Source organism: Platichthys flesus, chromosome 15 (genome assembly GCF_949316205.1).
Source record: "Platichthys flesus chromosome 15, fPlaFle2.1, whole genome shotgun sequence".
Taxonomy (NCBI): Eukaryota; Metazoa; Chordata; class Actinopteri; order Pleuronectiformes; family Pleuronectidae; genus Platichthys; species Platichthys flesus.
The window spans coordinates 20,468,599-20,495,280 of record NC_084959.1 but is presented as its reverse complement, the minus strand read 5'-3'; the positions used below and the strand labels follow the sequence as shown (position 1 = coordinate 20,495,280).

At 41.1% G+C, this 26,682-nt stretch overlaps 2 protein-coding genes across 3 annotated transcripts in view; one reads left to right on the top strand and one right to left on the bottom strand.

Moving 5' to 3' along the window:
• The window catches only part of mark4a (MAP/microtubule affinity-regulating kinase 4a), a 28,176-nt gene extending 8,896 nt beyond the window's left edge, over positions 1-19,280 (top strand). The window contains exons 4-18 of one of the 2 annotated variants that reach the window (XM_062406380.1): positions 1,419-1,467; positions 1,836-1,901; positions 4,498-4,568; positions 4,662-4,718; positions 5,260-5,496; positions 8,482-8,601; positions 8,689-8,788; positions 8,895-9,004; positions 10,064-10,250; positions 10,444-10,655; positions 11,598-11,701; positions 13,058-13,342; positions 15,530-15,612; positions 16,202-16,246; positions 16,348-16,546. In XM_062406380.1, the coding sequence (XP_062262364.1) occupies positions 1,419-1,467; positions 1,836-1,901; positions 4,498-4,568; positions 4,662-4,718; positions 5,260-5,496; positions 8,482-8,601; positions 8,689-8,788; positions 8,895-9,004; positions 10,064-10,250; positions 10,444-10,655; positions 11,598-11,701; positions 13,058-13,342; positions 15,530-15,612; positions 16,202-16,246; positions 16,348-16,412 (1,791 nt within the window). In that variant the 3' untranslated portion in view covers positions 16,413-16,546. Of the gene's footprint in view, positions 1-1,418; positions 1,468-1,835; positions 1,902-4,497; positions 4,569-4,661; positions 4,719-5,259; positions 5,497-8,481; positions 8,602-8,688; positions 8,789-8,894; positions 9,005-10,063; positions 10,251-10,443; positions 10,656-11,597; positions 11,702-13,057; positions 13,343-15,529; positions 15,613-16,201; positions 16,247-16,347 lie in introns of both variants that reach the window. The other variant, XM_062406379.1, reaches the window with a different exon arrangement.
• A 970-nt stretch (positions 19,281-20,250) lies between these two features.
• ckma (creatine kinase, muscle a) lies at positions 20,251-23,441 on the bottom strand. Its single transcript, XM_062406378.1, has 8 exons — positions 23,299-23,441; positions 22,319-22,526; positions 21,942-22,096; positions 21,691-21,823; positions 21,370-21,541; positions 21,166-21,289; positions 20,884-21,073; positions 20,251-20,745 (listed from the first exon to the last, which is right to left on the bottom strand). The coding sequence occupies exons 2-8, from the start codon at positions 22,509-22,511 to the stop codon at positions 20,567-20,569; spliced, it is 1,146 nt and encodes a 381-aa protein (XP_062262362.1). The 5' UTR covers positions 22,512-22,526; positions 23,299-23,441; the 3' UTR covers positions 20,251-20,566.
• Between the last annotated feature and the right edge of the window lie 3,241 nt (positions 23,442-26,682).

Sequence of the window (26,682 nt, the reverse complement as noted above, 5' to 3'; positions counted from 1 at the left end):
AGTGCAATTCTGACTCCAACAATTTAAATTATTCTCCCGTGGTTCAAATTGCTAAATTTTGCATCTATAAAATTTGTCAAAATTTAACATTACATATTTGGGAGCAAAGTTAGGTTTCTTACATTCTGAAAGGTGTCATCCTGTCATTGATAGTAGAGAGAATAACAGAGAATGGAAACCAAAATCACGACACCATTGGGGGCTGGATTCAAAATCACAGCGAAAATTATAAAAAATTAAATAAAAGGCTGAAATCACCGGGTGATCCAACTTGCATGAATTTCCTCATAGCATCTCATAATGTCACTCAGTAGTTTGTTTGGTCCACATGTGCCTGTATCCACTCCCGACATCGTCTGGTCATGCTCCTGATGAGTCGTAGATAGTTTCTGGTACTTCTCCTTCCAGACCTGGATCAGGGCATCAGTGAGCTCCTGAATAGTCTATGGCGGTACTTGGCGGCAACGGATACACAGTACATAACGTCCCATAGGTGCTTAGTTGGATTTAGGTCAGGGGAATGTGAGTGCCAGTCAATGGCATCAATGTCTTGGTCATCAAGGATCTGCCTACACCCTCTGGGCACATGAGGCCAAGCATTGTCCTGCATAAGGAGGAACTCAGGAACCACTGCACCAGAGTAAGGTCTGATAATCGCTCAGGATTTCATCCTGGTACCTAACAGCAGTCAGGGTACCGTTGGCTATGACATGGAGGTCTTTGCGACCCACCAAGGACATGACTCCCCAAACCATCACTGACCCACTACCAAACCGGGTAATGCTGGATGATGTTACAGGCAGCATAACGTTCCCCACGGCGTCTCCAGACTCTCTCCTGACAGTCACATGTGCCAACCGAGCTGCACAGTGCTGGGCTGTGAGCACAGGTCCAACTAGAGGACGCTGCCCTCATGCCCTCATGGAGTCTGTTTCTGACAGTTTGGTCAGAAACATGCACATCAGTAGCCTGCTGGAGTTCATTATGTAGGACTCTGGCAGATCTACAGCACGTATGGATGTAACCACCCTGGAGGAGCTTGTCTACCTGAGCAATCCGATTGGGTTGCAGGTGCCACCTCATGCTACAAGTAGTGACAAGGACACTAGCAGAACACAAAACATTTCAGACTAATTCCAGCCGGTGAAAATACAAAAGTGTGTCATGCTCCTTTTTACATGACAACCTGACAGCTCTCTGGAGTCAAGATAATTCTGGGACTTAAAGACGTGGAATGAGAAACTCCTCATCATCAAAGAACATACACGATTCTATGTTGTATCTGTTCAATTTATAACACAGATTTACTGAAGTGTGGAAAGACAGTGTTCAATACTCAAAGGCAATGATTGGATTTAATTTCATTTTATTTATGACCAGTATATTCATGACATTAAAATGACATTTCTCCTTTGCAGCTCTTTCGGGAGGTACGAATAATGAAAGGCTTAAATCATCCTAACATAGGTAAGGCAGCTACATACATCTCTATGGACTCAATCTTTGTGTGTCAGCCTGTGTGTATGTGCATGTGTTTGTGTGTTAGAGAGATAGATTTGTTTCCATATGTGACCAGACGGAAGTCTAATGCTCTGAATAAGCTTGAGAAAATTCATGGACCGAAGTCTAGCAGCCGATGTCTCAGGTCTTACACAGAGGTCATGATGTGGGATTTTCTAAAGCTGAAATGTCATATGGATCAAAACCCCCACAGTATTAACAGTGGGTTCCTCCGTATTAAGACAGACAGGCAGCCGGCTGTGCTATTATTTATAACGTGAGCAGGCTTTGCTTATATATATTTGATTTTAATCTGATTCTGTTTGGGCCTACAGTGCAGCTGTTCGAGGTGATTGAGACGGATAAGACCCTTTACCTAATCATGGAGTACGCCAGTGGAGGTGGGTATATTGGCTGTCATGCTCAGGCAATCCTATGAGTATACCTGTTTGGTTGAAGTACACCTTTTAAATTCAGTTCCAACAGGAAATGATGAGTATTTGATTGGTTTTTGGATTATTATGCAGTTAAATTCTAGCATTTGGAACAATGGTGAGGAACATGGCTCATAAACACAACACTGGTTAATTTGAAGAAGTATTATTTTTTAACATAATTATAAAGCAGTTAACCGCTTAAGCTATCAAGAAATAGTTGGACATTTAGGGAAATACTCGGATATTGAGCGATATCACTGCCATGTCTGTTTGCAAAATATAAAGCTAATGTTTTGATTGGCTTGGACTGGAAGCAGAGGAAACAGCTAGTTTAGCTTGGTATTGTTCCTTCTTTTTGAACAGGACAATATGCACTTCACACAACATTATTCTAGGGATACAGATATGAACATATATGAAAAACTTTACCTCCTCGGCACAGGTAATAACAGTTATTTACATAATGTATTGTCACAGTATACTATGCTGTGAAAAGCCAGACAACAAATCATTAAAAAAGTAGTCATTACCTGCAATGTAACTCTCATTAATTTTAACATCAGATAATCAGATAATGAAAAGGAGGACCATGCCGTATATCCATAATATGAATACACCAATATAGATCATCCTACTTAAACAAATTAATACTGATTGTATTTATATATCATATATAAAATGAAATTTATATTCTAATTTTTAAAGTCTAACCTTATTACCTTAAACCTGTCACTTCTTTATATGTCACTTTTTTCAAGAGTGGTCTTTTTATTTTCCCGTAATCACTTAATCTAGAGAATTTAAGTGAAATTGACATTCTTTTTTAGATCAAATCCCATGAGTTTGGTAATCCTGAGACGTTGAAGCCATGTACAGTATAAAGGCCATGTACAGTCAGCGTTTTTCCTGTTAATATAATATGAAGGACAGCATCTTTAAATTAAAGATGACTGCAGACTGTCTTGTACAGTGTTACGTTCATACTTAATAGAGTGTTGAACCTCAGCATAAATAACTGAGCAGTCCCTGTGCCGTAATGCTGCTGCTGTTTGAACAGACTCTTAACAGTTTCAGGTGCAGAGCCAGCATGGTGCATCTTAAGTCTCCTTTTCTTTTTTTTTCTCCATTAGTCTCTTTTATGTTTCTATTTGTGTCGCTTTCTTGTCACCAATCCCTTTTTTTCTATGTTCTGGCCCAGACCATATCATTTGCTCACCGTGACCTTGGAGAATGTCATAGAGACAGTTTGAAATGTGGCTTTTTCTCTGCTCCATATTACTTTTAAGTCACAGATAAAAAGACTATAGGGATGTGTGCCTGTGAATAACAAAAAGTGCTATGTATCTTTCAGTATCATATCAACAATAGTTTGGTCCCTTAAATCCAACAGCGAGCACATTTCCCATGTATTTAAGGTTTCATGTTGTTGATTGATACTGTTTTGTGATCATTTTTACACTGATTTTGTTTCACAGTATGTCCTATTTTTTTAATTTTGACACAATTTGACATTAAAGAAAGAAAATATTATGTTACGTTTTTTGTTTTTTATCAATTAAAGTTAAATAATAAAGCAGTGATAATAATTTGATAAAATGATCATTCATAAGTTAGAAAGAGGCATGGTATCAGTATGTCAATTACTTAGCAACTTTACTAACATTAGCCAGGTAGCATCTTTGCTAACGCTAGCCTGCATAAGCTTGTGGTCACAGCAAAACTACCTGGAGTACTGAACTGTGTAAGGATGCATTTTATTGTTTGTGAATTCATAAAGAACAAGGTGTATTTATTCCTTCTAAATATACAAAGCATAGTGAGTTTTGCACATATGTGGATCATGTTACGTTTGCCTGCAACAGGCTAGCTGCTTCCCTGTTTCCTGTCTGTATGGCAGTTTAAACTGACTAGCCTCTGCTTCACAGAGAATAGACAGATACAAGAGTGATATCGATCTTCTCATCAAACCATTGGCAGGGAAATGAATAAGCGTATTTCCCAAAAATATCAATATTTTCCTTTAAAGGTTCAGTGTGTAAGATTAAGGTTAAAGGGATCTATTGGCCTACATTTTATGTAAAATAATCCTAGTGATGTTTCCAGTAGTGTGATCATGTAAATTGTAGGAATTACTGTTTTTTTACCCTAGAAAGGGCCTTTATATTTAAATTCTTTATATTTTCATCAGAAGAGGGGTCTCTCTACAAAGGGCCGAAATGTTACATTAGCCCAGACTAGACACACTAAACACCCTTTGAGTTTTTATTACAACTGAAGGCTACCACAGGTTCTCTTCCATGTTTGGAAGGGGATGGTGAGGTTAGTGGTATTCAGCTGCAACATGCAACCTCCCCACTAGATGTCACTAAATCTTACACACTGAACCTTTAAGTCTTTCCTCTTGAGAACAATAATGTTGAAATTGACAGAACTTGTACCTAAGAAATATTAAAAAGTCAATTGATGTAAAATTGATTATTTCAGTAATATATGATGGCATTAACTGTAATGGCTTTATTATCTGATCTGACTGAGCCATTTCTCCTGTGCTCACTCCCAGGTGAAGTGTTTGACTACCTTGTGTCTCATGGAAGAATGAAGGAGGTCGAAGCCAGAGCCAAATTTCGACAGGTATGGATTAACCACTTCTCGATGCCAACATTGGACCAATCCTCACGTTTAACTGTCAGTTTTTCAGGTTTGTCCGTGTCCTCCTGTTCACAGATTGTTTCCGCTGTCCACTACTGCCACACGAAATATATTGTCCACAGAGATTTGAAGGTGAGAAAAGTTCGGAAGCTGTTTTGGGCTGCATTCAGAGACATGGGATTAAGGCTAGTCCAAAACTGGGACATTTATTTTGCTGACAGATTACACTAAACGCAAAGTTAATTTATTGGACTGGTCTTAATCTTTCCCTTTGAGAAGGGCCTTTAGCATGTGAAGCACTGGTGAGTGGAGAAGCACTTTTTTTACCAAGATGGGAATGGTAAGGCAGTCACAGTCTGCCTCTTGTGATAGATTATAACATTTCTCATCACATGCAGTGACATATATAAAGTATGAGTCATGGCCAGTATCTATGTTGTTGGACAACACGCTAACACCCCTCCTCCCCATCTGTCTCATTCGTGCGCTATTTTTACAATCACAATTCCCATTTTTGTGTCCACCCACTTTCTCCTCCCCCATCCAAATATTTTCTCCTCTGCTCCCCCCTTCCTTCCCTTCCTATATGTTGTTTTGTTTATGTTCTCCTTCCCTCTCTGTGACTGTCCATCCCTGTCTCCTTTTCCTCTGCATCAATGTATTTATAACTCAGGCGGAGAACCTTCTGCTGGATGCCGATGCCAACATCAAGATCGCAGACTTCGGCTTCAGCAACGAGTTCACACTGGGCAACAAGCTGGACACGTTCTGTGGCTCGCCGCCATATGCTGCCCCAGAGCTTTTCCAGGGCAAGAAGTATGACGGGCCTGAGGTGGACGTCTGGAGTTTGGGAGTAATCCTCTACACATTGGTCAGCGGCTCATTGCCCTTTGATGGGCAGAACCTGAAGGCAAGTTGGATGGGAGGAGGGACTGTGTCTGTGTGGGTATCCTCCACTGTTGGTTCCCACAGGGGGCATGGTAACATCACTTTATTGAAGTGCATAGTTTCCAACACCATCTGACTAAGTCAATTATGACAACTGAGGCAAGCTGCTTGTTTAGATACGAAGGGTGAGAGTGTTATTTGGTTTCACTGTCTTGAATGTGAGTGCATCTTACATAGAAAGCTTGTGGGCAGCTGTGGCGCAGGGTCTCAGGGCTCAAGCACCTGCCAAAGTGTCCTTGGGTGAAATACTGAGTCCAAAAAATTGCCCCTTCTAAAAGTGCTGCACTTCGATATACTGTATGAACGGGTGAATTGCGATAAACTGTAAAGCTCTTTGAGTGTTCATCAGGACTAGAAAAGCTCTATATAAATACAACCATTTACCATTTGTAATATGAGGCAGTTTTCCATTTGTGAATATGGGCTATAGAAATCAAATTTGACTAATTGATTTACCGATTGATTTATTAAATCTGCCTTTACAGTATTCACACATGTCTTAAACTTGTCCTGTATACAACTGATATACAACATTTGAATTGTGTGAGACGTCCTTGTAATGTTGACACGTAATTTATTTATTTAAGTGGCCCCTTAGTGCAGATACACCTTTGCCTAAAGTCTGGATCAAGGTCAGGAATATAGGAGCATCTAGTCTCATGTCAGGTTACTATCACTGCTGGAGCTTATCAAAATCTGTGTCTAGTGCAGTCATTTGACCTGGGAGTGGATTCCCATTGCAGACAAAAAACAGATGTTAGTGGGTTTTTCTTGACCCCTGGATAAGCGGCTTCACCATGCAATGTGTAGCTTTGGCTTTGTGGTCCTGATTGTGATGCAGGATATTTGTCTCTGTTTATGATCTTTTTCGGATTTGATGGGTCACAATTTTCATGTCATTTAAATAGCTGCCAAATAAGCTTTTTTTCAAATAGAATTGCATTTCTATAAATATTGTGGTTGAAATTGAGATTTGAAAGGAAGAAACTATACAGCCAAACCAATACTGACATTTTAAGGCTGGTATGGATTTTTTATACAAATCTGATAATGGTGTTGGCGAAATCGATTAAATGTTTTACTTTGCCACAGAACATTAGCAAAAGTATAATACAAATGTACTTCTATGAGCTTTTTGTCCTTTTGGGGGCAAGAAGCTGTAAACACCAACATCCTATTGCCAGAAAAACATGTAGTGAACATGTTTGCATCACACACAAATCAAGCAGACACAAAGCACTGTTAACATTCATTTAGGGTCATTTTTCTAGCCATCTGAATAATGTGAGGTTTTTGCTTCGTTTTTTTGTCTCTACCAGGAAATATCTGCCACTTAGCTGCTTAATGCTGCACTGTACTTTCCAGCTAGTTGCTAAACCTGTTTGCCAAAGTTTGTAATGGTTATTTAAATTAAGGTTCATGCTTATTCTTTACACAGACCAAATGTAAGATAGTTGTTTAGATGTAGATATCTTCGTTATTAATTATACAATAAAAGGTATCTCCTTAATGTTTTGTTAAAACAGACAGTTAACTGTTAATCAGAAAGCAGTTGATTGTTTGAACTCCAGTGTTTAAGGTTTAGGTAAAAAGGGGACGTATTGGCGAAAATTTTATGTAAAATAATCCTAGTGATGTTTTTACTAGTATGTTTGATGTAAATTGTACGAATTGTTGTTTTCTTTACCCTAGAATATGCCCTTTATATCTAAATACTTTATATTTACCTTGGGAGCGGGTCATATCTACGGAGGCCACCATGTTTTTTAAAGTAGTCTAAACTAGACAAACTTTGAGTTTTTATGATAACTGAAGGTTGTTTCATGTTTGGAAGGGGAGTGTGAGGTGAGGGGTATTCAGCTGCAACCTGCAACTTCACCACTAGATTTCACTAAATCCTTCACACTAAACCTTTACATTACATATTCCATTACATTGGCATTTAGCTGACGCTTTTATCCAAAGTGACTTACAACAAGTGCATTCAACAATTAATTAGGGTACAAACCTAGAACAGCGAGAACCATGTAAATACATTAGCTTCAAAAAGCCAAATACATAAATGCAACTGAACATATTAATAATAATAATAATACATTTAATAATAAAATGTAACCAGAGTGGAAAGTGGTTATTAGACATCATCTCCTTAACCAAGGTGTAGTCGAAGAGATGTGTCTTTAGCCTGGGGCGGAAGATGTGTAGACTTTCTGCTGTCCTTATGTCAATAGATGTGTGAAACACGTTACAGCATGTGCAGTATGTTCAGTATGTGTATCCTCTAAACTGATGACAAGAGGACAATGTGACTGTGGCTTCACGCTTTTTCATTCAGTTTTGTGTCGGTGTCTGTAGGTGGACCTTGGACACATCAGAAGATTTTCACCTTTGAGCATGTAGAAGAGTTGTTGTTAAAGGTTGAGGATTAAATGTAAAGCCTGCTCGCTGTAAAAGAGTATTTTTCTGGATACATTTTTATTTAGCCGTTAAAAGCTGGAAAATCTATAGCTGTATACAAGATACACTGCCATTTAAAATGTTCAGCTGTACAGTATCACAGATGTTCATAGTACCTGATCATTTACTTTTCATTTCTATTCCAATTGTTTCTGTGATTCAGTAATGTTAATGCACTCTGGAGTAGAACCTGCTGTTGGACAGAAAAGTAAAAGTAGTATTTTTACTTAGAATCCAGCAGATGGCAATGAATGGCCCCTTAGAGCTCGACCAGAGGGTGGAGACAAATAACAGTTGTGAGAGGGGGAAATCTGAATTTCTTCCATGGAGTTAAATTGTACTCTGACTGTTTCCTGACACTAAAGAATATCAATTTAGCAGCTCTTCCTTTATAATCTGTATATTTTTGTTTCACATTTCACTGGTTTGTGTATGGCTTGTTGCATTTGAAATTAACTTCACGTGTAACATACTTCTGATGTGACAATAGGAGCTGAGGGAGCGTGTGCTGCGGGGAAAGTACCGTGTGCCATTCTACATGTCTACAGACTGCGAGGGGATCCTTCGCAGATTCCTGGTGCTCAACCCTGCCAAACGCTGCACCCTTGATGTGAGGAGTGCCAAACCGCTCATGGATTCAAAATGTTACCTTATATCTGAACGCAGCTGAAGCTTTTGTTTGTCTCTGTTTCTACAGCAAGTCATGAAGGACAAGTGGATAAATTCAGGGTATGATGGGGAGGACCTGAAGCCCCACATAGAACCTGTTGAGGACTACAGTGATGCAGCTCGCATAGGTGAGACAGCTGCCGTGCCAACACAAACATATCATTGTTGTCAAGATACACTCAAGATGTTTCACTGTATCACCGTCTTATTCTTACCTTTGCTTGTGTTTCTCAGAGGTGATGGTGGGGATGGGCTTCACTCCAGAGGAAATCAAGGACGCTCTGCTCAATCAGAAATACAATGAGGTCACCGCCACCTACTTACTGCTGGGCCGCAAAGGCGACGTGAGTTACATAGATCTACCTAATGCAGGTTAATACAGTATTCATTCAGCAATAGGAGAATCCGGGCTCGCCAGAGTTCCTTAACTTCTGGATCCAAAATGTTTATTGGCTACCAATCTCAAGGGTGTGTAGTTCTTTCTTTGAAAAAGACTCAGTTTCTTGCACAATCTTTTCAAAGTCCTGATCTGTAAAAAAAGCAAAAGTAGTAATTCATTATTTTTTATACAAATTAGAATACAGATTCTACAAATTCCTCATTTTAACATGGGCAATAGACTGATCTTCTGAAATCTCCCCTGTCAAAAGACACATACCCTAAAATTATGACTTTATTGTCCTAATATTCTGCCTTTCTGAACTTTATCTCATGAAACTCTCAAAATCGTAGATGTTTTTAGACAAAATAAGCTATTGCACTTCAGTTCATCCTGGGAGTGGAATCTCGCACATGTAGTGGTTTCTACATACCCCCCCCCCCCTCTCCACTATGAGACTAATTGTCATTTGTAGATATGAGCTATACAAATCATTTTTTGATTAATTGGTTGATTGATTGATTGATACAATTGATACAAATAATGATTCTGACCTGAACTTGACCTCAGTGCAAGCTATGTCTCTCTAAATATACTACATTTGCCTGATTGATTGATTGATTGACCGATTGATTGATTAAATCTGCCTCTAAATGTATGGCAATCTCCATATTCTCCTTTGCTCCCTCAGGGATCTGCTTCATGTGTTGATAAATTGACAATGGAGCTATCTGACCAGCATCAGAGTGCTCATTCAGGAGCTGCAGGGAATGTGACCAAACATCCAATACAACAGCAGTATCTGATACTCAGTGCTTCTGTCACATGTGGTTCGGTTCTCAAAAAGTATCTACGTTTAAAAACCCAGCAAAATTTTTCAGGAAATGTGATTACAAAATAAGACCAAACACTGGTGTGTTCAATCACCCATTCAGCCTTCTCTATGAGATAATAAGCATATCTAAGGTTATATTGGCTCAGACTTTCTGACGCTTCGCTCTCCAATGTGACTGCAACATTACAGGAGGCCAGTGAGGCTCGCTCTGCCAGCAGCCTGTCCCTGGCAAGGGTACGACCCAGCCCCATCACCAACGGGACCAACAAGCACTCCTCAGCCACTGGTTCCTCTTCCTCCTCCACCTCCTCCTCACACAGCAAGACCCAGCGCAGTGCCTCCACTTACCACAGGCAGCGACGGCACAGTGACTTCTGTGAGTCTCTTCTCTGACCTCCTAATTCATGCAGTGTTACAGTTAAAAATATATGATAAGAGAAGAACTCGATCAGAATTCAGCGAGATTTCATCTTGAATAGACAATGCGTTTTGCTGTTTGCAGACCTGCTGCAGAATACTCCTTATATGAGTCTCTGTGTGTCTGTGCTCTGCTGTCCTCCACAACAAAGGTGGGCCTTCCATGCCCGTCATGCACCCCAAACGGAGCCCGACCAGCACAGGGGACCGGGAGCTACGGGAGGGGCGAATGCCTTCACGTAAGGCCAGCTGCAGCGTGATGGGGAGCCACAGCCTCCCTCCCTCCAGCCCAATGGTCAGCAGTGCCAACAACCCCAACAAGTCTGAGATCCCAGACCGCCGCAAAGACATGACTGCCACCACAGTAAGTGCTTCTCAAGTGAGGAGAGTTTCTTATGAATTTATGTCCTACTTGCATTAAACAAAAAGGGTCCAGGCTTTTGCATAAGGGCCCGGAGCTTTGAGACTACTTTAAAAAGCTGGTGTCTGTGGACCTCACAGTACATTAATAGACAAGGCCAATCATTTCATTTGGACCAAACAAAATGATTGGCTGCCATACCTGTCTGTCACTAACCGACCTACCTGCCTGCAACCATTCTACCCATGCTCTCACTGCTAATGACCTGAGATGCCAGTCAGGAGTTAGCAAGCAAGTCGCGGAAAAGTCGACTTCTTCCACTGCTCCTTTGGGGGCATTTGACGAGAGGGCTGATGTGAGGGGATGGGATTTATCGGATGCATTCTTTGAAAGTGTAGCATGCTCTTGCTAGCATGATTACCAACCTGCTTTAATTTTGACCTTTTGCTCATCAACCCTGACACACATCTCTACACCGTACGGTGGGATACAAATTTGTCCGAATAAATACATAAAGCATACGTCCGAAGATGTAGATGACCCAGGAGAGTTTTTCAGAGACTTCTCTCCTTTCACATTGAGGGGTGGGACAGGACCCGAGGAAGTTTTCTGTTTTGCCACTGTTAAAATATCCAGTTCTATTTCCCATAATCATTTCCTTTTGGATGAATAACAGTCATTATTTGATATTTATAACATAAGATTGTTCTTTTGTATATTTGTGTGCATGTATCCGTATCAGAGACATAATTAGTAGGAGAAAGGGAATAAACAGAGAAAATGGAGCGATCTAGACAATTTATTAAAACCAAGACCACTACCTTAATAGACCCATATTTCTGAAATACACAGATATAGACACAGATGCAGCTTTGCTGTGTAAGAGTAATCTTATCATGAGTAGTCTAATCTAATCTGCATCATAATTTATTCCTCTCTGTTTAGAATAACATCCCTGGAAGCGCCATGACACGCCGGAATACATACGTGTGCACAGACCGCTCGGGCGCTGACAGACACTCTCTCCTGCAGAATGGCAAAGACAACAGGTACTACTTTTTACTGAAGGCTTTAATGTTTAACACACAGTGGTTGCTGTTTTCATTCAGTAGCTACCATGGGATACTTTTAAGTGAGTGCACCAACTATTTGATGGAGCTTCATCGTTACAAGTCATTAACACACACTAAGATTAAAATAATGTAAGATGGTTGTATGTTTATTATCATTTAGAGTAATAATATTTACTTAGCAGCCATCACCTTCAGTTGTTTCAAACGGAAATATACCCACAGCCACAGGCTAAATATTGTGCTGAATAGGAAGTGTAGCTGTTCTGTATGCTTGTGTGTGGCTGTTGGATGTCAAGTGTGTTGTGGGGCCAGTTGGGGTTCAACTGTGAGCAAGAAAATGGAAGAATTCCATCACTGAAAAAATTTGGAAAAGAGTTTGCTTGAATATGGGTTAATGTAGATTTAAATGTATAATTACACCTATTTTACTGGGGTGAATATTACAAAACAATGTTAAGACAGTTCTGCTTTTTAATGGTCTGTATTTATATAGAGCTTTTCTGGTCTTGTTGACCTTGTTACAGTACAGGTTATCGCCATTCACACACATATTCATACAGTGCATCTGTGGGCAGCAATTCGGGGTTCAGTATTTCTGCATACCAAATGGTAAGATTGGGATCAAACCGCTGACCTGCTGGTTAGAGGACAACCACTCTACCCATTAAGCCACGGCTGCCTTTACTGCTTAAATTTAGCATCACACTCCTGTATAATACAGTCTAACAATTGACAAAAAAGGATTTAAATTTGATGCCACAGAACCAGAAATATTGTCATTTTTACAAAACATATTCCTCTTCCTTCCACAATGCAACCATTTTTTTTTGCCGGTTAACACACCCACAACACCGGCAGGACAATTTTATTCATCAACACTAAACCTGCCATTCTATTGGTTAGGGAATTTGACAGATTTGTTGCACTAACAAATTCAGAAGAAAATTCTGAGAGTGAGGAGAATAGCTGAATCGCAGGAAACAGTTTCAGCACAGGTAGAGCATATATATGTCACGGAGGGGCTATTAGAGTGTGAGCGCAGGGTTTTGATTAAAAGCATTACAAAATCTGAAAAATGTGGAATGTTTCTGCTCAAACTGAATGATCATGCTCTCCAATAATGATAGGGGAAAGAAATATAAGAAGCAGGCTACTAAGGTGTTCGCTCCTTCCTCACTCTTCCCCCTCAGATATTTTCTACTTTTCAAACTTGTAATCTTCTGACCCAGCCAATGCAGAAGGTGTTTTCTGGAATGAATGATTGATAGTTCCGATTTGCCTCAAGACATAATTTATTAAATCATTTCTGCTGTTCCTCTCTCTTTCTTGCAGCTCTTTGAGCCACCGCTTGCCTGCAGCGTCTCCCTCCACGCTCAGCATTTCTGGGGCGGGGGGAGCCTCCTCCTCTTCCTCTTCGGACCGATGCCGCCTGACCCGAGGCTCCACAATTCGCAGCACCTTTCACGGGGGACAGCTGAGGGACCGCGGGCCTCCGGTTTATTCTGCACCACCCACTTCACCTACCCTGTCTCACCATGAGGCTAGCCCCCTGCCCCACGCCCGCACCAGGGCGACCTCCAACCTCTTCACAAAGCTGACCTCGAAACTCACTCGCAGGTACTTCTACACGAGCATCAGAGCACCCAACTGTCCTAGGCCTCCAAACACAAGAAGCACTAGCGTTTTTGATCTATTTAGGTGTAATAGACGTAATCAGACTCACCACTCCCTGTTAATATGTTAAATGTAGAATAATACATTTTATTGATGATGATGATGATGATGATGATGATGATGATGATGATGATGATGATGATGATGATGATGATGATGATGATGAAAATGTAATATTTACTTTAAAAAGGTTAACATTGTAAAGTTAATTTTGAACTTGTGGGAATATGCCTATTGAGAAGATATATTTGTTCAATTCATATGAAGCAGGAGTTATGGAGGACATCCTGTCCTGCCGTCACTTGAAAGTTGAAAGTACACCGACCAAACACCTTTAAATCTTATCAGTTGCACGTCATACGTATTTGAATCCATAAAGAAACCAATGTCTTTTTGCTGGACTATTGTGCAAGCATAGTTAGCAATAGTAAGTGTGAGATGTAATGTGTTTAAAAAGTGAGTTTTATGTTTAAGATGTTTGTTGGTGTATTTTGAAACATTAGCCCCAGGCTAACATTTCCCCTGTTGCTAGTTTGAGCTAAGCTAGCAGTCAGCTCTCACTGAACTTATTATTCATATTTAATTTTTAACTACGATTTTTCCCCCACAGCGCAGCTATGTAGTGGGTCTCATTCAAACAATATCTCAAATGGGAAGATCAATTCCACATTTATGTCTGTGCCAGACAAGCTGTTCCTCTCTGCTTAAAACCATTGAGCTGAACTAAGCTAAGCTAACATTCTTGTAGCTTCATTTTTAAACTAGAGTCTGTTTGAACTGTTCCAAATCCCTCGACTTGCAGCGTTTTACACTTGGTTCTGTTTCTTTTCAGAAAAGAAAATTCCCTACAAACTTATAAAATTGGTATGATGTGTCAGGGACAGGAACATGTAAATACTAGAGGTACTGGAAGAAGGTCCAGTACTGTCAGTGTTAATACTTCTGTGAAAGGAACATTGCTACTGCTACCATGTAGGCAGCTGCATCCCAGAAAGGAAAGGCACATTGGCTAAAGGAGCTGAATAGCTCACACTCACAGAGTAAATCACATTCTCACCACAAACTAGTTGTTTTGGGACCAAACTGAGACCACGTCCTCTTGAGGGTTAAGGTGTGGTTAGTTTGGTCCACACCCAAATGTGATGACTGTCACACCTGCACAAATGAATTACCGCAAGAGGGATATAAATTGTGCGTTCATGTGATGTCCGAATAATTGGAATATTCAGATTGGGAAAATTGACATGAACGCCATCTCAAGTCAGGACAATGCCTGGTATGTTTGGTTTATGAGTTACCAAATTACTAATGTCGTCACTTATATACAAATTAACGTATTTTACAATCGTAATTGTGTTTGCATTCTATGTTTTATCCCCACTCCAATTTCAAAGCACTTTAACACACCAAAGTCGGAACAACAACTTCACAACTGGGAAACCCTGTGAGGAGCATGACTCTCAGTAAGACAGTGAATGAGCACTTTTTTAAAGATTTTTAAACTATTCCCTTAACTGCACATGTTTTGTAAAATGTTTTAGTAATTCTGTAGGTACTTCTGTCAGATCAAGGTTATATGTTAGCATTTTTTATTTCATATCAGAATATGTAGAGGGGATTAGGTACCGCTCTCGATTTTCTTTGCTTTAGACTGGGTGGTTTTTATTTAATATCTTGTCCCCACATGCTGTTGCGTGGTCATTAGTCGTTAAGGCTTGTTTAGAGTTATAATAGGATTCTGTTATTCCTATTAAATTCATTTAATAGGCAGTATGTGAAATTAAACCATGAAGCATTGTGGTCAGCTTCTGCCTTTTAGCGTGGAGGCAGCCTGACTATGGATCCATGCTTATCAGAGCATTTTATTCACCAGGGCTTTTTGGCAAGCCCTTGTTTGGCCCTGGATTATCCTCCCCTCCCCTCTCCCTGCCAGTCGTCATAATCACACATGTCTAATCTTATCAAACCTCAGCTTTATCCTTGCCAATCAGCTGCTGCGCTGCGCTCTTTTTCACCACTTGCTCTCCTGTGATTCATTTATCTTCTCTCTTACCCCCTACCCAACCCCCTGCTCTCACCCCGTACTCCCTCTTTCTCTCTTGTTCTGTTTTCCCCCTGTAATGGCATCAGGGTCAACCTTGACCCGTCCAAGCGCCAGGGCTCAAACAAATCAGTCTCGGGTTGTACTCTTCCACAAGGATCAAAAACAGTTAGTAAGTTCCCATGTGTCACGCTTCTTACTTGTCTACCTGTGCCGCCCCATCTGTCTGCCTCGTCATACGGAACGTTGCTCCGGTCCATGAATGCCTGCCTGACTTTTTTATACCTCTATCTATGAATTATTGCTTGTCTGCATGCACTTGTTCATCATCTTCATGCTGTCAAGGTCTTACACATTTGTTTTCAAGCATGGTTGCAATAAAGTTTCAGGAAGACATTGGCTTTTACTCCATGATCATCCTAGATAAACGCTTAGAAAAGTTGTTTTATGTTTTCATTAAGTATTTGTGGTTGTTGGGATGAAACCCACTGAATGTTTATTCCATATGTTGTTGGGAACAGTGGATGGGAATGTGCAGTACCATACACAACAATGATTCTGCATGCTGTGAGTGAGAGAAGAGGACATCCCTGTGAGTGCAGGAGAGGGAGAAACTGGTCTACACATCTCATGCTTCTTGTTGATGCTTGCTCGGTCTCACTGTATTATATCCACTGCTGAATACCCTCTCATCTGAGAATTAGGGCTGGTGGTACTGTACTGCAGTGGACTACATCTTACTGACCCTGTTTGTCTTACAGGGTCACAAATGAATCTGAGGGAATCAGGAGATTTGCGGTCACAAGGTCAGTACATGCTCCTACTGCATTGACTGCAACTAGACAATAGTTATTTTTTCTATTATGAGAATAATGCAGTATAATTATTTTGTTTTTCCTGCCTTTAGTTGCCATTTACCTGGGTATCAAAAAGCGTCCGAGCCCCGGGCCGTCGGACGTGGCTGGGATCTGAGAGGCGGGGGGCGGCGGGACCCTGCGGAGGTGGTACTTGCTCTGCGGGAGGCAGCGCTCGGATGTGGCTGCCAGGTCCACCACGCCGGCCCCTTTCTGCTCTCCTGTACCCACGGCGTGGCAGGGGGCAGCGTGGCTTTCGAGGCCGAAGTGTGCCATCTTTCCACGGGCAACTCCGAGACTTCTAACGGGGTGCGCTACACGCGACTCTGGGGGGCACCGCTAGCTTTTCGGGACATTGCCACCCAAATCTCTAAGGACCTTGAACTTTGAACAAAGGGTGTGTTTTTGCGTAGGCTTGTGCTTTTTTGTGTGAGTGTTGATGCGTGTGTGTGTGTTCTTGTGCAATTTCAAAGGGGTGGAAATAGTTGAAGAAAAAAAAAAGCAGAGAAGGGGTGAGGGGCTGGACCCGAGAGAAAAGACTTCTCCTTCTGTTTCTTTCATTACAACCCCCCTTGCACACACACACACACACACACACACACATACGAACACACACACATACACACACACACACACACACACACACACGCCTGACCCGTAAAAGTCACATAGACTGATGCACCCACACTTCACCCTATCACCCCACCCAGCTCAGCCAACTTCTTCTCTGAGCTGCTGCACCCACTGGACCTGGATCAGATGGAATCTAGTTGAATATTTGTTATTGCTACTCTAGCCATAATGACTCTTAATTTTGTTATTTATTGCTCTAATAATTGTTTTTACCCACTGTCACTATCATCACTACAGTTTAAACACCATTGTGTAGTGGACGTCATTGACAAGCCAGTCCTTATTTTTTAAACTCTTCTTTTATATGTTTATGTTCACTGTTAATTTGTTTCTCCTAACAATGATTACCTGCTGACGTTTCATCACCTGGGGACAATAACTTGCACAAATGTGGAGGTGGTCATATTTGGTGAGAAGATGAGCAGCAGCAGAGGGTTGCATCGCATTGATTGGTGCACAAACAGCAGTGATGACTGCACTGGATTAAGGTCAGTGGGAGCAGGGTTGACAGGCTTTTGGAACAGCCAATCAGAGGCTGACACTAATGAACCAGTGACATGTTGAGCTTGATTATCCAGTGGAGTTCTCATCATCTCTCAATCACAGAAAATAGAAATGTAGATCAACTTTACTGTGAAAAAGACCCTCATAAATTTGGAAAAGTCATGTTGAATTCTAGATTTTTGTTGCATTAATTATCTAAATTTATTTAGTTAAAGAACTAATACAACTTTCATCTATACTGGCGCTCAGAAAGACAACGTGCACCATACATGCTGCTCCCTGATTGGCTAGATTCATGCCTGTCAGTGCTGGTCAATGACAGTAACTCCCACCTCATTCTTTACCTTTCTTCAAAAGCATCGCTCCGAAGACAAAACAGCAGTGACACAAACCTGAGAAAAATGTTCCCTAACCCTCGACTTTTAAAAACTGTGCGAGTTGCTTAAAGTCAGCGTGAGCTCCTAACGTCACGCAGACCTGTCCATGTGAAGGCAGTCAGTCGTCTCAAAATATGACACACTGTAAGTCTGATGTATTTTCAGTGCAATGCAATTCTATGGTTTTGTGCCATGTGACCTCGCCTCAGTCATCATGTCAGTATGTCGATGGGAAACCCCCAAAAGGGGATCAGCCAAGCAATTAAAACACAAACACATGTCCAAGTATCCACCCTCCTGTTTTTGTGGCACAGTGTATAAACTGGTGTGTGCATTGTTGATGGCTGTGGGTATCAGGGAGGGGGCCTCTTCTGAATTTGGAAATGATGGAGGCAGTGTGGACGGTACTTTCTTCTGTTCAGTCCGTTGCCTTTAAAGTGAACAACCCCTAGCGCCTTCATACAGTGCATATTTAATGTAAAAAAAAATCAAGAAACAAAAAAAAAACAGCTTTCTATTCTCCCCGTTTTATTTTAGTTAAAACATACTGTGATATTTCTGTAGGCTACAGATCATGTTGTTTGGCTACTAATTTACTGTTGATACTCTCTCTCAGTTGTGGCTTTGCTCACAGTGACCCAAGACAGACACCAGTCTCTTCCACACTGAAGTTAAACTCTTTAAATTGAACAGGCTCAGCTGTCCACACGCATATGGACCACCTACTTCTTTCTGTCGGCACAATGAGCATATGGCTTACCTCTGCTCTTTGTTGGAGGTTTTTCTCACAGGGGAGCACTATCATCATCCACACTCTCACATTTTAAGACCCATGTATGGCATCTTCTCAGTCCTGTTTGGTGCGTGCTGTTTCCTGGAGCCCGACGAGTGGGGAGGGTGGTGTTGACCCGTCCTCCTCCTCATGTTGAGAAGCAGAAACCAATATGGGCGCTAGGAGTCTGTTGTTGTCCTCTCCCTGGACGTTTCTCATTGTGGTGTATATTAGCATTAGGTAATATAGACCTCAATGCACTTTGCTTTGACTTGAATCTGCTCCTTCCAGTGTACCTGTATAGGTAATACCCAGAACTAGCCACTGGAGGGCGCCAATGTCTTAAATGTGAAACACTTCAATTTGTGGATATTTGCACAGGTACTTTATTTATTTTTTAGAATATCATTAAAAAAACAGGATTTATATCAGTCAGTTGATGGCTGTATAAAAAATATATGAATATAGTATATATCTTAGAGCTCAAGGTTTATTTATAGCTAGAGCAAGGGAAGTAATTCTAGTTTTAAGCAGTTTCTGTCAGTGACAATGGGGAACAAAATCAACCTGCAATCCTGCATGACTTCAGAGTTTGGGTTTTAGGGTAAACAATGAAACATGATGCACACCTAGAATCAGAAGCTTTGTGAGATGCAGACACAGTCAGTTTTCAAGACATGAATTGATACATAGAAAATGGTGCTAGACGTAGCACCAGGTCATTCCCCCCTTTCACAATACCAAACCGGACAGTGTGTGTGAGGCACAATGACTTCACCGTGTTGGATAAAAGATAGGTTTAGTACATTCATGAGGGCTTCTGAGGTCTTAGAAGTATTTAGATATGCCATGAAATGTACCACAATATACAGTGTGTAATTCAAATAAATCGCAATAGGGACATAGGGAATTTTTATTGCCTATTGCTACTTGACTTGAAATTACAGAGATCCCAGTTAAGTCCCTTACACGTTGACAGCCCAGGGTTGCATTCAAGCCATAGAAATGTCTCCTGATTGCAAATATTAATCAGGTTGTGTGCAAAGCAATTCAGTGGAAATTGTTGACATGAAACAGGCTAAAAAGCAAATGACTTTGTGTAAAACAACTCAGTCTTAGCATAAGACAGATGAACATTGTCTTAAGGTGAAATCTACTGTGAAAATTCTTAAAGAGTTGAGTTTTTTTTGTTGACCTGAGTGTTGAGTAAATGCTTGTGTACCTGCTAGAGACCATGTGTAACTGGTCTGGATCAGATGGTGGATGGTACAGTATTAAGACCCCTGGGGGCTCAGTATTTAACCTGCACTGTCATTTCAAAACTGATTATGGAAACTGTTGATGTTATATGCAAAAAAGACAGAATAACAGTTTTACCTGAATGAGTAATTTTACACTGCTCTACTGTTTAATTCCTCCCCTCAGAAAGAAACTGTAATGTGAGATTGCGTCATTCTGGTATTTAAGGAGAACATGGAGCTGAAGATTAATAAAATTCACTGATGTTGGCATTTTTTCCTTCATTTTGGTGTCTTGTTTTCAGATGTGACACATGATCTTATCTTGTTGACATTTTATGAGGATCATTGTTAGTATCAACAAGTAAAGATTATAAAATAGTTTTTCTGAGTTTCTCAATGTTGCAACAAAAAAGACAAATATTTCATTCAGTTGTTTCACGGGCACCTTTTATTGAGTAATATGAACACCTTCAATAACCATTACTCTTAGCTATAAAAACTGGGTGATGCCACGTCTGCTAGGCGAGCCCAGCTCAGTGGAGGCTGATCCCAGGATGTTACCAACCAACACAGGAGAACTTGAAAAAAAAAATGATGACGGGGAAAGAAAGAAAAAGCTGTATGGAGAAAAAAGGTGAGCGGAGTCAAGAGTCTCTAGGTGAGCAGCTTTTTCCTCTGCAAAGCCATCAGCTGGCTCCGTTGAACATAAATGAATGGTCACGGAAAAAGATGAGATTGTTCCTCTCTACTTCTGGGCAGGGATCATGCTGTCGACTGCCTCTCCTTTCTCCAGCTTCTTCTCCATCTCAACCATCAGTTTGACACCATCAACCACCAGCTGGACCTGGTCCACCTCAGAGGAGCCCAGACGGTCAGCGTTGGAGATGTCGAACACACCACCCACAGAGGCTGTGTCCACACCACCTAAAGAGGACCAAGGACAGGGGATCAGGTACAGATTACACATAAGAGCTCAGGGTGCTGAGACCCCAAGCAGAGATCTTCATGAACCGGCCATGCTGATCCACAGGTGTACATTTTTAAAAGTGTGCACATGCATACCTGTTCCACGCTTCTGCAGACGCAGCCTGGTGAGAATCTCGTCAAACTTGGGGTGTGTGCTCAGCTTGGGCAGCTTGACATGGACACCACCACGCAGTCCAGTGCCCAGGTTGGAGGGGCAGGTCAGGATGTACCCGAGATGCTCGTTCCACATGAAGCCATGGTTGTGCTTCTTGAAGATCTCCTCAATCTGTTAAATAAGAAAGAGGATAAGTCAGAGGAACATCCAGCTGCAATCTGCACGGCTTTCTCCAAATCAAATCAGGCTATTTGGACATTTACCCTTTTCAGGCCAACGCAGAAACGCTTGAAGACCTCCCTCATGTTGCCACCCTGCTCCATGGAGATGACACGCAGGTGATCCTCCTCATTGACCCAGACCAGGAAGGACTTGTTCTCATTGTGCCTGGATGAAAACAGAAAAGCATTAACATAAAGCCCACAGATACAGAGTGAACGTGTAAATCCATACTGGGTTGTACTCACCAGATGCCCCTGGCATCAGGCCAGTCACGGGCCATTCCAGCACAGGTCAGCAGGGGGGAGACAGGCTTGTCGAACAGGAAGTGATCACTGATCAGCTGCTCCTGCTCGGCATCAGTCATAGACTTCAGGGGGTAGTACTTTCCCTTGAACTCACCATCCAGGCTGGCCAGAGCTGCAGAGAGAGACGCACTGTTAGGATTCTGCATGTAGGACCATTTAAACTGATTTAACAGAAAATTTGCAGATTGAAATATTGTTGCATTTATCAGTCTTGTGAAAAGCCTATGGTACACTAATGTACTCAATTTATTCATAGTTTACCCTCAACGGACAGCTTCTCAATAGCTCTGCGCTCGCCACGGCTGTTGTGGGGGGGCAGGGTGAATCCCTTGATGCTACGTCCAGTACGGACACGGCTGGACAGAACATAGTTGGGGTCCAGGTCGTCACCACCCTAAAAACAAAAATGATCATGTTTGATTACAAAGTGAAAGTCTTATACAGTGGATATGTTTTCTCTGGTGATTTCTAAGTTTCTAAGAGTCTTAACACAATGAGCCAAAGTACTGTACCTTCAGGTTCTCGAAGTTCAAGTCGGTCTTGTGCTTGTCAGTAGGCTTGTATCCATTATGACGGTCTGAGATGATGGGGTCCAGAAGCTCCTTGAAGACCTCATAGGACTCCTCATCACCAGCGACGCAGCCAACGGTCATGATGAAGGGGTGACCTAAACATCAGAAGAGAATAGGAAAGCAGGAATTAAAAGATGGAACGAAGATAATAGCTTCTGTACAGTGTGATTATTTAATTAGGTGTCTATACACAGGCAAAATTAAGAAATGTTTATATAACTGCAGCTCTGTACATATTTGTAGACCTAAATAGGGCAGAATGATCTTATGAATCATAAAAAGATATATTAGTCTTGAAGTGTGTCTCTGGGCCTCACCAGGGTTGTCGACACCAGTCTGGATGACATCATCCACAGTGTAGCCACTGGGTGTCTGCCTGTCCCTAATCTTGCCATACAGCTCCTTGGTCAGAACCTTGGCCATATGGTTGTTGTGGAGGCTCAGGTCGGGGAACTCCTCCTCGACCTTGTAGTTGAGCTTGAAGTTGTTGTGGGTGTTTCCGAAAGGCATGATTGCTTTCTTACACTGCAGAGACAAAGAAACATTGATGAGAAAATTTAAGCTGAGACTCACAGTTATAAGAAACCAAGTCTCTGAAATTGAAAGTGTCTCTGAGGGTTGTCTGAATATGTACAACAAATCTTCAGCATTGGAAGATGTGAGATGTTCTGCAGGACAGCTGCAGAGCATGAGTGGGGTCCGCGTTGGAATCCTGGGAACAAGTGTCACTCGATTCTCAAAAGCTCAAATGTCCGGTTGAAATAGAATCGGGGGAGGTGTACATGTTGCCTGGGTATTTTTAGCCCCAAAACATGTGACCCTTAACCCTGTCCTTAAAATGTCCCCAGCGTTTAAACGTAGCATTTATATTATTATGACACACACAAGCTGAGTTTCACAGTTAACAAGTTACACATACCAATCACCTTCATTCTATCAAATTTAGTCTACAGTAGTCTGCATATGTTATACAATTTAACAAGCGCTGCTACTGCTCTGCTAAAACAACATGCTCATCCCCGTTTTCACTTAACTTACAATAATCTGAAAAAGTTCTATTACATCTGATACACAGCAGGGCTCTTTTCTTTAGAGAAGGCATCAAATACATTCAGACAGCCTAGAATTGTTATGTAATAATCTTTGGATTTCATCGAGGACTGCAAGTCCAAAACTCTTCTTTTCAGAAAAGCAGTTATTTATGCAATTCTAAGTGTCTCAAAGGTTCTCCGAATCCACGCATCTGCTCCTCCCCCTTTAAATCCACAAACTAATCATCGCTGTGATAAGTCTTTACCTGCACACCAGACAAGAACAAAAGGTAACAGTCCTCGGGATCAGATCCTGTTCACCACAGCCAAAATAGGGGCACCCAAATCTGGGGGTCCCTGCTCCCAGTTTATATAGCTGGCAAACGCTCTGTCATTGGTCAGGCCATTTTAGTGCCTGCTGAGCCCTCATTGGCCAGAGCCTCTGCAACGATACTCTGAACAGTTTATGAAAGGGTCACATTTACGTCTCAGTCATCCAAGACGGGTTCTGCAGCTGTATCCCCGACGCCCCTCTGGCCCCCCTTGGCCCAAACATAGCACCAGTTGGTCGGTGGGAGTGACAAAGTGGGTGGGGGGCATAAAGGTGGCTGAGGGGTGTGTTGGGGGGAGTTGAAGCAGCTGAAAAAAGCTGAGCTTCCCATTTGACAAACATGCTATGGAGATCAGGCCTCTCTGTGTCAGACATTAAGGTTGGACATGCTTTGTGTTCTCTCACACATAGGTGGAAATGTTGACATAAGATGCAGTTTACCCATCAGGTGATTGACAGAATTTTTTCTGACAGCTTCCTGGATAAAGGAAATGCTTTAAACATCAGATTATATAAAACATTTTGGAAATCTACTATTTTACCCTTGTTTCTTGATAAGAGAAGTAATATGGGTTGTAACAAAAACCATAAAGACAACAAAGCTCACAGAAATAGTAAGAAAGAATTTCATTTATCGATGAATTGAACAGTATAATCAACTATGAATAAGTGATTGCTAATCCATTTGAATCTTTTACAAGTTAATTAATTGCTTGATATGTTAATGGCTAATAAAAATGAACAACAAAAGTAACTTATATATATATATATATTAAAAAGTGGTAAATTAGAAGATAATTTACAAAGAATAACTGGATTCACAAACTGAACTAATTGTAATTTATTTAAATCAGGTATTTAAAAGTGCAACTTCCTTTTGCAATGGCATTTCCATTTCCTTGCTTTTCCTGTAAGCGATTTGATTTACTTACTGTCATTTAACTGCTCTTTGGGCCCTGTACTCTTAAAAATACAAATGACGCAGTTAAATAGTCTATTCATTTAGAGATAGAGAAAAAAATCATACTTTATACTAGATAGCTAAAACATTATTTGGACTGGGTTCAAATGGATTAAATTAGCCCACTGGTTATTCACAACATTAAATGATGGAAACGGTTGGTAATATAAAGTGCTCACCTCAGTTGCAGTTAGCTGTCAATGGACAAAGGAAAAACAGTAAGGGCAAAATCAAATCGTGGCAGCAGTAGCTAGTAGAGGCACTTCTTCTGGTATCAACAGAAACTGCTACTGATATGAAGAGGCAGCTGCCTTTGTTCCCACTCTGTTTAGAGGCATCTGCCTATGATGCTACACTGTTAAAAGGCAGCTGCCTATGATGCTACACTGTTTAGAGGCATCTGCCTCTGGTGCCACACGTGTTTGGGGGCAGTTATCACTGTCATCACACTGTCTGAAAGCAACTATAATGTACCACAACTATTTTAAGTTTACACTAAAAACCCTTTTTACCCTTTTAAAAGGGTTTTTAGTAGTTTTTCCTTACTATTGTTGAGGGTTAAGGACATAGGATGTCACACCATGTTAAAGCCCTATGAGACAAATTGTGATTTGTGAATATGGGCTATACAAATAACAATTTATTGATTGACTACCTTTTGTCGAGATAAATTCCAGTCCAGGTAAACTAATGGTAGGTTAAATTATACTACCGAGCTCAAAATGTAATTGTACTGAGTTTAAATAGGTTCAAAAGAGCTAACCGGTTATTTTAGCTTTGAATCGGACTAAATGTGGTTTTAGTTTCCTTATTATGAACAATATATCTAAATAAACGCATGCGCAGAATGACCCGCTCCATGTACCCATAAACGCCGCCGGTGAGTGACTTTGTAGAAGAAAAGTGAAACACAGAGTTTCTCTGGTAACAGCTGCTCAGTGATCAGCACCACTGCGTCATGATCAGAGCAGAAGCTGCAGCTGGTTTGTACCGAGCTGGAGTTTCTGTGTCCTCCTCCACTCTGCTCTCACTTGAACTTATAAACACTCATCATGGCGGCTGTGGCTGAGGGGTAGAGTGGTCGTCCTCCAACCTGAAGGTCGGCAGTTCGATCCCCATTCTGACCCATCTGCATGCCTGTTACGGTTAGATGAAAGGAGATGGACCCAGGAGCAGAGGTATTTAACAAAAAGAGTATTTAATATAAAAAGAATCTTAACTAGACAAAAACACAAAACATAAACACTAAAAGAGTGGAAAAACTGGAAAGACCACAACAAGAGGACAAAAACACAAGGAAGCTTACAAGAGGCTCAGGAGCTCAGGACAGGGCAGGAACGCAGGAAAGGACAGCCCCGTGGAATATCGACAAGAGGAACCAGAACAAGAACAGCAAGACAGCAAGAACGCAAGAACCATCCGACAAGGACAAAGGGAAGGACAGAGTCTTATATCTCACCATGTTTAAGCCCTATGAGACGAATTGTAATTTGTGAATATGGGCTATACAAATAAAATTGTATTGATTGATTGATTGATTATATACACAGAGGGAAGGCAGGGCCAATTAAACACAGGTGAAACACATGAGGACTGGGGAAGACAATCACCAACAGGAAGTGAAAATAGAAACAACACACAAGGAACAGAGACTACAAAATAAAGTAGGAAACGGAAACACAGAGTGCAAAATTGAAAACAACTTAAACAACAGAGATCTAACAGATAAACAGAAAACACTTACAGAATTTATCCTGACAAATACAATCTAAATTGCCAGACTCTTACAATGCCGAATTGTCCTTGGGCAAGATGCTGAGCCTCGAATGACCCCCCCATATAATAACAAAATGCTGCGAATAAATGCACTGTATGAATGTGTGTATGAATGGGTGAATGTAAAACTGTACTGTAAAGCGCTTTGAGTGGTCAACAAGACTAGAAAAGTGCTATTTAAATACAAAACCATTTACCATTTATCCTAGTTATCAGGACCTGATCAGCACATTCATACTGCTAGATTTGCTCCAGAGTCTATGAGGCTGCCTTAAAAAATGACTCATCAACATTATGATAAGATTAAGATATGTTTATTCATACCAAACATGTTGAGGAGCGGAGCTACACACAGACATGATCTGACACCATAGGTTCATTACCAAACACATGACCGTTCGTTTGTCACCTAAATCATCCAAATAAAAAAATTAACTATGAACCTGAACTAGTTAATTTTCATCTACATGAACTGAACTTGGAACTCGTTCTTTTTAAGTGTGAACTGGCTCAACTCTGCCAAACTTTATACTCTGCTGTATAAAGTTTGGTTGTTTGTTTGATTTAAAAAAGAAAAGAAAA